The sequence below is a fragment of the Colius striatus genome, chromosome 18 (assembly GCF_028858725.1).
Source record: "Colius striatus isolate bColStr4 chromosome 18, bColStr4.1.hap1, whole genome shotgun sequence".
NCBI classification, from domain to species: Eukaryota; Metazoa; Chordata; class Aves; order Coliiformes; family Coliidae; genus Colius; species Colius striatus.
Window position 1 is genome coordinate 3,584,103 of NC_084776.1, and position 12,720 is coordinate 3,596,822.

Sequence of the window (12,720 nt, forward strand, 5' to 3'; positions counted from 1 at the left end):
ATGATTACCCTGGGCATACTTCACAAAGCTCTCTACAACTATCATTACAGAGTCTTGACTCATTCTGACAGGTATTAGAATATTTATAAAATTCAAGTACTCTCTAAACTTTTTTGAGGTCTGTTTTTCCTAACGAAATGTCACTTCTTTCAGACTTCTGTACTCCTGTTGTACTAAAAAAGAACCATCTTTCTAGCAGCATGCCTGAGCCCCTCCAGCATTATTTTCAAAGAGTGAATGTTCAATTATTCAGTGAAACAAGACAATGGTGTATTAAAGGGAAAGCTTGAGTTATATCTTAATAAAGCTCCAGTGCTCCTTGTTTCTTAATTATCTTTCTGGTTTATAACTTTGAATAGCTACACAGACAGAAACGGCTGCTGGTCTCCAAGAGGCAAACTCAATCCCTAACTGCCAAGACTGTAACTTGATGTACCATACTGATGGCTCATACTTTTATTTCAGAAAGTTTTTGTATGCCCTATTTCAGCTCTTTTGAAGGAGCCATACTTGGAGAAACTGCTGAGCCCCCACATTTGGAAACTGGGTCCCTTTTGGGTATCTAATTTAAAACCTCAACATTCAGGCTTACGTGAAAATTCAAGAAAGTATCTCCTGTACTGGGACTTAAAGAGACAAAGGCATATAGTCATTCTCCAACAAAGGTTGTATTTAGACAGATAGTTAGAAAACCAGCAATGGTCCTAGGTGCAAGCCAGACTAACCAGGGTTGTCCTGGTATCATGAAGATATATAAAAACATAAATAATGGTCTTCAGGTATTCTATTTTCATATAAATTCCCTAATATTCAACTTCTAAATATCACATCACCATTTTAAACTCCAAATTATATATTACTTAAATACAAAATTATAACAGGTATATTAAAAAAACACCAGGAAACGAAGCATCTTCAATTATTACTGTTAAGTGAAAGAGCAACTATAAATACACTAAAAGACAGCTTAGCAATGACCAGCTGGTAGATCTCACAACACTTTCTCTATAGGCTGTTACACATGGTGATATTGTGACTCTGGATAAGAAAGTAAAGCCAGAACAAAACAAAAACACAATAAAACAAGCCAGACTTGTCCACCTCGATGCTCCACCTCTCATCTGTAGTCGTTTTCTTCATTATCACTGAAAAGAAATGTCCCATCTCTTCCCTGCCAGCAAGATTTACTGAACAGAGGACAGAGCAGCCCTTGCATAACTGCATGATCCCAGCTCCAGAGCCTTAGGAAATCACATGGCAGGAATTCCTGTGGCACACACTGGCACTGCTCAGTCTACACTGGGCTACAACTACCAGCATTGCTGGAGGGGTGAGCCTCAGCAGCACGCTTTGAACAACCTGAAATCACGTTTGCATGTTCAAGCCTCTGTCAGTGTTGGGAACACAACTAATGTTTTACATTCATGTGGTATTTCTATGGATATAAAAATGAAGAATTTCCATTTCATTATAAAGTTCCTTTAAGGGTTTAAATCTATTGTCTTATTTGGCACCTAAAAGAATACTCAAGATTTTATTAAACCCATCAGTCACAGATACACACATTTGCTACTATCCTTAGCTCTGATTAACTAAGGAACATATATGAAGTACCTGCATCTTCCAATGGAACATAAAGCAATAGGATCTCCCACCACAGCTACCAAGGATTGTGCTCTTGTAATGGCAGTGTTGAGAAGTTTGTAGTTGGACAAAAACCCATAATCCAAGTCTTCTGTTGAATCCTCCAGTAACTGCTCTTTCCTTTTAATTGGTGTTTGCTTATGTTTGCATGTATGTCGTGTTCGTACTGTGCTGAGAAACAAAACTCTAAACTGTTTTCCTAAAATGAAAGAAAAAACAAATGTCTCAGATAATTGCAGCTATTTCTGCTAGTAACACAACCAGACCACTGCACTTGCCAGCAAGAGTTCACACCTAGATATTTTGAAGAACTCACAGCTACCCTTCACATGAAGAGCTTTATGCAAGAATAATAAGATTTAAAACTTTTAGAAGATGCACTATAAATAGCATATTCTATTACAAGAATATTTCCTCTTTTAAAAACTTATTTTTCATCTTGATATTAATCCCTCCAGAACATTCTGAAATGCCAATTATCTTTACAACATTGCCAATCAGCCACTAATGAATCTTGGATTTATTTATTTTGCTTAAAAAACAACAACAAAGTGTTGCACATTCTTTTTTCATATATAAAAGTTTCTCAGGTATGTGAATATCTCCCATGAAAAAACAGAACATACCACTCACTGTCACTTACTGTATTATCTTCCTTTGTTTATTACTGACTAAAAGCGCAGCCTAGCAACAGGCTGTGCCTACACAAAATTCTTGTTATCTGTGTGATTCCAGGAACAAATTTTGAACTCATGGACTCCTTTTTACAGTCTATTCCACAAATGCAAAAATCAGTAAAATATTTTTGAGGCTAAAGCCCTGTTACATTTTTATACTGAACCCTGTTTTTCCCCCTTATGATAAAAATCCATCAACTTTCACATTTTTCACTCGAGTTATTTAAGTAAGTTCGAACTTCCTTTTGAAAAACACACCTCCATGAGTTTATTGCTTTTGAGATACAATATTGGAATAACATCTAATCAGCATACCTGACCCTTTCATTTTCATACATCAGTTCTTATGGCCCATAGCACAGCTCTGCTTTTGTTATGATCATTTCAAGATTATTTTAGTAATTCTCAGCTCACTTCACCAGTCACATTTTTTACTTCCTTAGCATATCTGTGAGACATATGACTGTTCCTTACCCTGAACATTCAGCACTCTCTCTACACTGACATCAGACAGTCTTTTCTTCCGAAGTTCAGCCCGGATTCTGAACACTTGATCGGCGTAAGGCGTCACCACACCGATGCTGCCATCATCCAATTTGCCCCAGGCAACAGGCCATTTTCTTCTTAACTCTTCAACACGCTCCACGACTTCAAACACCTTGAAAGAAAGTCAGAATTCTTAAAAGGATGCCCCACTGAAGATCATTCTTTGATATGGAAAGACAATTTGCATTTTAAAGCTCTAAAATATTTACATTACACAGTATTACACAGCTTTATTGAACAAGCAATACTGCTGCATTCTACAGTGATACTCTAAAATATCATGTATTAAAACAAGGCATTTACCATACAGTACCTATTTTTAATCTTGAAAGAAAAGTTTGCCCACAAAAATGTCACCTTTGAAGCTGGGAAATTACAATAACATTGTCATGCTTACGTTATTACACAAATGTCAAGTGCAGTAGGACCTTTCTTACCATATTATATCTGCTTTCCATAAGTAAATATACTGCCTAAATAGGGATTATTTTATTTTTATTCTGGAGTTTAAGTATGTCACATTAGAATTAGATAACTTTAGAAAGAGAATATGTACACCAGAGCATAATCACTTCCCATTCCAACGGATATCATCGTGAGTTCCAGATTATTCATCAACTTCTCGTTCATCTCTGTGAAATACTATTAAGTATGCTACCCGAGAAGCCTAATGAGTAATAAAATCTGAAAACCTCATCCTGTGAGGAGACAGGCTCAAAGTAACCTCCTGCCAACATGCACCAGGCATTGCAGCTTCTGTTTCATCACAGAACAGATACTGCACTCCAGAAGGTGTTTCTGACTAACTTCATGGCAAGTTTGTGGTTCCTTTGTATTTGTTTTAAACATTTACATTCAATATGGCATTTTAAAAAGTCAATGTGTCATTTAATAAATATTTGTTCAGCTATTTAAAGCATGATAACTGAGGAATGCAGTTTTCCTATAGCATCACAAAGGCAAGCTCAGTCTCCTAATGGAAGCTAAGCAGATTGTCTTTCCACAAGAACCTCAAGTTTTCTTCACATTCTTCTCTATTCATCCAGTTATCTTTGGCTGGGGAGAGGGGGCACTAAAAATAAATGTAATGCTTAGTTTTTATATTATCTCTTCTTCAAATAGCTAAGTGTGAATTCTAGGCACTTTTATGGACATTTCAGGAACATGAGAAGTAACATAAATCACAATAGGTATGTACAATGGTACAGAGCATAGTAGTTCCTAAGTGCAAGAAGTCTGTTGTTTCATGCTGACTGACTTCTTAGTTCTACTGACAAGGGGTATTAGAATAAACTCTGATATCTATAAAAATATCTTCTGCAGGTATTTTGCCAAGCTACTCTGAAAGCACACAGCTTCTCTGTATGTATTTAGAAATAACACCATATAAGATACCTTTAGAATTAAGACCAAAAAGGGAAAGTGTATTTTCCAGATTAATACTTAATACAGGCACCAATGAACCATGAGATGCCCCAAAGAAAAAGTCCATTAAGGGTCAAACAGCAAAAATCTCCCTCATCATCTGAATTTCAGTTTTTCATGTTGGTGTTTAAGCTGCTGTTGTCCTTCATTCCTCCCTGTAGCTATTAATGACTCACAATTTTCAGACAGTTACTTGGCCACTGAAGATATATTTAGGCTTTTTACAACTTTTTTAAATGGCAAAGCAATCCAAGTAGACTAATGGAAGTAGTCAGGTGCCTTCAGTTTCTTTTCAGTTCTGTGTCCAGAAGTCATTAGAGCTTATTTAAGCAGATATTTTAATACATCAGAGAATGCAAAGCACGTGCAGCATAACAACAACAAAAAGGTTAAAAATTGTGAGTCAGATGGATTACACCATGACCAACAAAGGAAACCCAGGCAGCTCTGCAGTGCTGCGTAACAAACACTGCTGCTCAACTGCAATCCAACTTCAGCTAAATTCTTCATGATAGAATTAGTGATATTTCTTTGTTTTTCTTCAAACATGAAGGACATTTTTTTTTAAGCTATCTTTTTGGTGGGGGGAAAAAATAGGAGTTGGGTCAACTCTCTCTCAACTTGAGGTGACTGGAAAATGGCACCTTCCACAGTAAGAAGTATTGCCAAGGTGAGGAGGAGGTGTGGGAAGGGAGTGTGGGGGGTGAGAGGGTGTGTTTGGTTTTGTGGGTTTTGGGAATTTTTTAAACTCAGTGGAAGGAATGAGAATGACAGTAATTTTTGAAGAATACAAATAAACCTATGTGCAACAAACATATTGAGAATAAGTTCTCACCTAAAAAAAGATCTCTTCTGCACATGATGTTAGATACTGATCTTAAACATATTAAAGCAAATATGAAATGTTTCTCCAGAGGACTCTTATCTGAGTGGGAACATTTCTACAACACTCAAAGATATCTAAGTTTTACTTCAAATTGCAGCTACTCTCAGTTGCTAAGATACATCCATCAGAATGTCACAAAAATTATCAGGAAAGACATCCCGTGGAATGAGGCTGAGAGAATTGTATGCAGCTTGCAATTTGCAAAGAAAAAAACCAAGATAAATTAGTGGAAATGTTTACAATTGCAATGTTCAGTGTTTCATGGTTAGCAAACTCCATGTTCACCTCTCCTGGTAGAGGACAATTTGTGTCTTCCACCTACACTAAGCATAAACCAACAAATTTTGAGGGAATGGAGCTTTAAGAAAACAATCAAGAATAAAGCTGAAGAGTTACCTCTGCATTATTGTAAAAAGCTGTACTATTCTTTTCTTGCACATCTTCTCCACGTGCTGTGAAGAAAGTCAAAGGGTAGAAATCTTTGTGTGCTGGCTGCTTTCCACTTGCCATCAATTTGCCTTCATAGAAAAGTTCAGATGTATAACTGTAACAAGGCAAAACAGAATAAAATGTGGAGTCTACATACGAGCTTACTGATAAAATATGCAAATCTCACTGATGAAATATGTGATCATAAAATACTTCATAAGGAAAACAGAACCACTGATTACTTCTCGGCATCTTCAAGTGATTTCTCTGAGCTGGTATTTCCATACTACAGATGGAGCAGAAGGCACTAAATCATGCTTTTCCAACACTTTTTCTACAAAGGCAGTATTTTCTTCTAATCTAAGAAGCCTGACAAAGTTATGAACATTCTGACTAATGTTTCACTCAAAAGTTCTGGTGGCTTGAAACCAGGCAAAAGGAACACTTGCTGTCTGGCACTGGTTACTCCCCAGGCTGGCTGAAGAATGACTGCCTACATCAGTTAAAAGTTGTTGAACCTGGAAGATTCATTTACTAAAGATTTCATGTGTACAGAGCACAACGCAGGCCAAGTGTTCAGCTTTCTAGCAAGCTTTCCCTCTTCTACTCCAGACCAATCTATGTTGCTAGTCTTCAGAAACACAATCAGAACATATTTTCTCTGCTGGCCACAGCCATTACAGAAGCTGGCTGACTGAAGAAGAAATGAAGGAAGAATTACTTCCATGATGAGAAGCAGGAGTTGAAGAACACAAACTGAATGGAGTAAGGCAAAAAGCCAGCAACAAAGGTCTGTAGGTTACTATCAGTAACACTGTTTTGTATACTGTTGCTTGCACGAAAGAGCTAAACTAATGTACTGGATTTCATTAATTAGTGAATTGTGGTATAATCTAAGTTTTGAATGCTCAGCCTTAAATGCTCCAATCTTAAATGTTCCTCAGATAAAGCTCTGTGGATGCAGTAAGATGAATACAGCCTGACACGAGGACAACAAAAGCCAGGGCCTGTGGCCCACCAAGTTCTTCCAGGCTTCTAACTACTGCAGTTTACGATGAAAAGCTAGAGACTAGTCTGTTACCAAATCATCACCAAACAACTGCAGCCCACTACTCACCAGAACTGGCTTACACTGGATCATCCTGAAGGAGATGCAATTCTTCTGTGGATTTAATTGCAGCAGTCCACTGTTGCCAATGAGCAAAACTAACAGTTCCTACCGCAAATTCTCAGCAATGAGTTCTCCTTCAACAATAAAACACCCTTTCTACAAGGACTTTTTTCCCAATTACAGCTCCAAAGTCAGGCTGAACTAATGGCTTGTTCTTTCCTTAATTTCTTTTGGGGTCTCTACTTTAGTTAGCTAGTTATGATTAACAAGCCCACCAAGAACCATCTTCCTACACTTACTTTTGTCTTAAGTTCCATGGTCTCATTTGTCAGGGGAAATTCCACATTGTTAAAAAAAAGCAGGCTTGAGACAATCTCCTAAATGGACCACCATCAAAGTATTTAGCAGGTTTCACCTCACACAGCAATATTTTCTAGCAGAATTAGGTACAGTGGACTTGCACTAGGCAGTGAACTGGTGGTATTTCTGCCATCCTTACCTCAGTGTTCACCACAGGAGATCTTTCTAGGAACTCACTGTCTGAACTCCAACTGCTGAAGTGAATTTTCATGATCTTTCTGAGGTAAATTTCATGGAAGTGATCTCTAACCAAACACTGAAACAATCCTTTCCTTTTCAGATTCTGTCTCATTTGAAGTTACAATTTCAAGATGTGTGTGAGAAATCTAGCATCATTCAGTCTATAATTACAAAGTCCATAAAATGAAGACAGATCAAGCTGTGTAACAAAATATGTTACATTCTCCCTTTTGATTCCCCAGAGCACTTAAATACTTCTGCTTTAGCTTTGAACACAGATGACCTAATTAGTATGACTGGATACCAACATAACGTTCCTCAGTATATATTTGAGCCAGGATTTAAACTTTAGCATTTTTCCCCATGACTACACTTATTCTCTCTAGCACAGCTCATGGATGAGCTCATTATACTAGCAGCCATTAGTTTATCATACCATAAAAATGCAAACCCACTGATTAATGTGTCTTGAAAGAAGATATAGAAGAGGACAACAGGAAAGAAACATGCCCAAAATTTGACCTACTTTTTCCTGTCTGTAGTTGTATATCCATATGTTCCTTTCATTGCACAGAGCTTACTAGAGCAGGATAATCCACCCCAGTAATTCTAAAACTCTGAAACAGTTCAAAGAAACACAGACCCTTTATAATACACTCCTTAATGGTTAAAAGGGAAAGTTAGCTCCTCCTTGGCTTTGTGTGCAAGTTCTGCAGCCAAAGCATCCCCATATGAATGAGGGATCTGTAATACAATTACCTGAACCCCTGACATCTGTTCTAGGAGACTGAATTTCAACCTAGTAACAAAGAATTATTCAACTAATTAACCCTGAAACAACTAAAGTTTTCGTTACAGATGTAATGCTTCTCCATTCAGCTCTGCTTGACTCAAGAGTTGTTTTGTTCACTCACACCAGTAAAAGAAACGCATGATACAGTGAAAAAGTTCACACCTACTTGATGATAGCTTCATGGGAGCGATAGTTCTCACACAGCAAGATTCTGCATGGAAACTCTGCAGGGTAGTGCTCATAGAGCCGATCAAGCAATGAAACATGAAGGTTTCTTTCCCTGGCAAATTCACTGTAGACAAAAGGACTGAGCTGTAATAGACACACACATACAAAGAAAACGTAACTAAATATGTGGACTTAGAATTTCATGCTCCCAACATATGTATTTTGCATCAAAACAAAAATGAAACTTTACTTTTGCTGTACATTTGATAGTTGGAAGACATATACCACAGTTATACCATAGAAACAACCATTCCTACTGTGAAAGTGACAAAAGACCACTAACCTCTTAAAGGAACGATAAAACGTACAATAATTGTGTAAAGAGAAGAGCTCTTATATCTAAGTTTTTCCTTTATGGCTTGCACAGATTAATAACTCAAAGCAGAAGCTGTTTGACAAAAAAATACAACCACCCAATCAAAATACCCCACTCATCCAAAAAGAACTCAGCACATCCCAAAACTGTGTTTAAGCTTGTCACCTGAGACACACTGACCAAGTCAAGACAACTCTGCTGCAATCTAGTCTGAAATGGTAAGAACTCCAATCTTTTAAAAAGCACTTTTGAGATTTATATTTAAAAAGCACTGTCCCAGTCCTTGGGATTCTATCATCATGATTTGCAATGATCTAGTAGTACTAAATCATAGGTAGCAACATCTGTGTTTACTAGTTTATAGTTTATTACTGTACCAAAGCAAAATCCATCCTATTGCTATTGTGAAATGTTGAGAGAATTAAAGGCAAATCTATAAAAACAAATAAATCTGTCCTAAATCAACAAAATAAGTAACCAAGCAACTGCCAGGCACATGGCAGGAACATAAAGGCACTCCTCAGTTTCAGTTTCCTATTTCTTACTTTTTCAAGTCCTTAACAGATGATGCTTCTAATAAAAAAAACCCAAGTTTTCTAAATCATAACATATTCTCCATATTTTTCAGTTCTTTCAAAAAATCAACAGGAAATAGCAGTCCTAAAGAGTAGGAAAAACTCCTACCATGACTGTAATAATAACTGTCTCTGTATCTTATGCAAACAACATGCATTAACTTTCCTTGCCTTCCCCATGTATTATCTGGCCAGTGAAATTTATGCATCTACCTCTTTGAAATTAAATTTTACTTGCATATAGTTCAGTGGTTGACTGAGCCTATGTCTGTTCCATCACAGATTTCCTATGTAACCTTGGACTTCAATTCCCTTACTGTAAAATGGAGACAACAGCACATCCTCACTTAGCAGAAACACTGAGAGGCTATGTTAGAAATTGACAATAAAATTTGGAATAGATAAATAACTTGAATACATAAACAGAAATATTATATATATACACTTTACATTCAGAAATTCTACAGCTCTTACCTGCATATGGTCTCCAGCCAAGACAATTCTTGTGTTTTTATTAGCTAATGCTAGAGGCATGATAGTTTCACACTCCATAGCTTGTGCAGCTTCATCTAACAGAATGTGTGTAAAAAACCCTGTAAAATAGAGATATCAGCACATAAATGAAACTTGAAATATGACAAAATAAACAGTGATGACAATGCAAGAAACTGTACTGAAAGTTCTGTCTTCTGATAGTAACCAAAACTAGAAAAATTTCTGTATGGCTTACACAAATTAGTTTCTAACATCTACTACAAACCACACAATTTCAAACCCATCAAATGACCAACAGTGGTCAACTGATTGCTAGTGACCTTAGCAGTCTCTGATGATATACATGAAGTTAAACAAGAGTTTAATCTGAGCTTTCCTTATATCAAGAGACAGCGTCTCTTGGCACTTTACTCAGCAGATGGAAATCTGAAAATCTTTTCATCACCATGAGGCTTGAAGAGCTTTGGACAATGAAAGGACTTCCTCATGTATTTGAGTACTATTTTATATACTGAATTTCCCATTAAAATTGCACACATACCTGAGCACTTTGCTGGTTATGGGCTTTAAGGAATGTCAGGGGGAAAAAAGGAACAGAAGTTGAAGGAAAATTTTTATTCAGTCTTGCCATAATATTGGACCAAAAGGTTTGTTGTGTGAGTGGGAATCTAAGCACTGCATAACATGCACTTGAAAAAAAAACTGGGCCAAAACAAACTTACATTTGAGGAAATGTAAATACAGGACAGGTATAGAAGAGAAATGAGTTTATACATTGGTATATCTATTAAGGTTTAAAACAAAGTATTAGAGGACTTAGTGTATCATACAATTTGGATTAAATGCATAAAAATGTAGCAATTTTATTAGGAAAATATGAATGACACAGCTACACATACATTCCTATGGCACCACTGTACATAGCTCATTGCCAAACGAAGCATAAACTTCCATCTAAAGGCCAGAAAATATTTACCATAAATTTCCATACTAGTTTTTTTTATTGCAACAAGCACCTAAACATAGTCATAAAAAACTAACCATAACAACCTCTATAGAGAAATTCCACATGCTCCAAAAAGCAGATGGATTTCATTTAGAGATCAAGAAAACAAGAAACTCTAAGCAGCCTCTGTCCAAAAAACATCAGTATCATGTATTTCGGTTTAGAAAACAAACCTAGAAGCATCACGTTAACATAGCATGGGCTTGTATGTGTGGGAGTTGCTTGCAAAGCTAAACAATTTCACAAAACAAGATAAAAAGCTCTCTGTGTGTATTTATGCTTACATGCTCCACTGAGTAGTGACCTTAATGAGCATAATATTCAAAGCCAGAATCTCAAACAGAATTTTCCCTCTTGGATCTCAGAAACACCAGATCATAGATAGCACTGCTTCTTTATTGATTTTATTTTTAATTAAGGAAAAAACAGAATAGGCAAAAGGTTAATTTGAATGCCAGTAGTTTATAGCTTTGTAATAAACATTTCTTCATTAAAAAAGATGACCATTTTAAGATGATCATTGCTTACTCGCTTTATTTCTTAACAGCTCAAAGAATTAGGTGAGGAACTGACACTCCTAAGAAGATAATTCTCAAGCATGGACATTTCTTGTTTAGAAATTGTCTTACCTGGTTCAAGATCCAGTTGACATAGATACTGTGATGTATTTAAAGTAACAACTACTACTCTTTGCTTAAGAATGTCTTCTTTCTGTGGCATCTGAAAGGTGGAATGTGTGCTTGAAATCAAACAGTACTGATGCACAACTGGGTGGACAGTCTTTACCCAGCGATTTCTGAAATATACCCTAGAAAAGAAAAAAAGGGGCTTATTTTCTATAGAATTTAAACACAGTGACAGCCCAATATTTCAAACATTAATATTCTGTTTTCTGGTAAACAGATGTAACCTTCAGGAAGCAAAACATGATGACTATTTTAAGATTACAAGCCAGGATATGCTAAAATGCCTTGGATCTACCTTTCCCTGTTTGCTGCAGTGCAATACTACACACATGAAGAGTTACCAAGGATTAATTCACATATGAAAATCTGTCAATCCTTCATACATTTCAGTTCTGTGACCATCACATCCATGTCTACTTCACTATCAGTAACCTCATTTTAAAGCAATATTTCGTCAGTTGAAATATAAATATAGTCCATAGTCTTGGAACTGTCAGGGCTGCAGTAGTCTGCACAGTTCAAGGGACAACAGTAAATACTTTCAAAAGACATTAATCTTGTGTTTCTTTTTAATCATACTACATCTCTTCTGAGTCTTAAGAACCAAACAGGAAGTGTATTCATCTTTTTATCATGCAGGGCCATAACTATCACACATGGCACAAAAGAATGAGAAAACAGTGCCAAAGAGGATGGCTAAAGCCTAAAACATCAGACACTGTCTGCAAAGCATTGGACCATGAATATCTTTCCATGACACATAATGTTAGTCACTATATCATGAGATCAATGATTAATTTCTCTTAAGAAGTGATAAAATGTTATGGCTAGTCTAGCTAAGTGGAGGAGGAACTCTGTGCCCTAGAAAACACTACAAGTAACTCCACAGAGATATATAGAAATATACCACAGGACATCCACTGAAGGTCTAGGTGATTATGTCAAAGGGTTTATCTATGGGGTGTTCCTCAAGAATACAATCTGCATCAAGGAAGAACTGTGCATCTAAAGCAGAACCTTTAAACTACAGGAAACTACTGTACAGATATTAATATTCAGAATCAGCTTATTCCCAAAGCAAATTAAGAAGAAATTATTTAAACTAATTTGAGTTAATGCTAATCAGTTTATCTACTCATTATTTATGTTCGGAAAAGTGTAACTAGGCACCTAAGTGTAAAACAGGATTGTACTGACTAGACTTTGGTATCATGTGTGAAAACTATGGCTCAGTTCCTTACAACATGAGAGAAGCAATTACTAGGGTTACAGTAAGTTTGGTTTGTAAAAATACAATGTCCATTTTGGACAGTAAGAACAAAATGAAATGCAAGGAGGTGGAAAGGTGCTGCCATAGTCTGAA

The 12,720-nt window shown here is 36.5% G+C and overlaps 1 protein-coding gene across 3 annotated transcripts in view; it reads right to left on the reverse strand.

The window, feature by feature from the left end:
• The window catches only part of HELZ (helicase with zinc finger), an 84,681-nt gene that overhangs the window by 20,684 nt on the left and 51,277 nt on the right, over nt 1–12,720 (reverse strand). For all 3 annotated transcript variants that reach the window (XM_062010707.1, XM_062010706.1, XM_062010708.1), the window contains 6 exons: nt 11,301–11,479; nt 9,645–9,763; nt 8,218–8,363; nt 5,575–5,722; nt 2,796–2,979; nt 1,615–1,843 (listed from right to left, as the gene is read on the reverse strand). In XM_062010707.1, the coding sequence (XP_061866691.1) occupies nt 1,615–1,843; nt 2,796–2,979; nt 5,575–5,722; nt 8,218–8,363; nt 9,645–9,763; nt 11,301–11,479 (1,005 nt within the window). The remainder of the gene's footprint in view (nt 1–1,614; nt 1,844–2,795; nt 2,980–5,574; nt 5,723–8,217; nt 8,364–9,644; nt 9,764–11,300; nt 11,480–12,720) is intronic.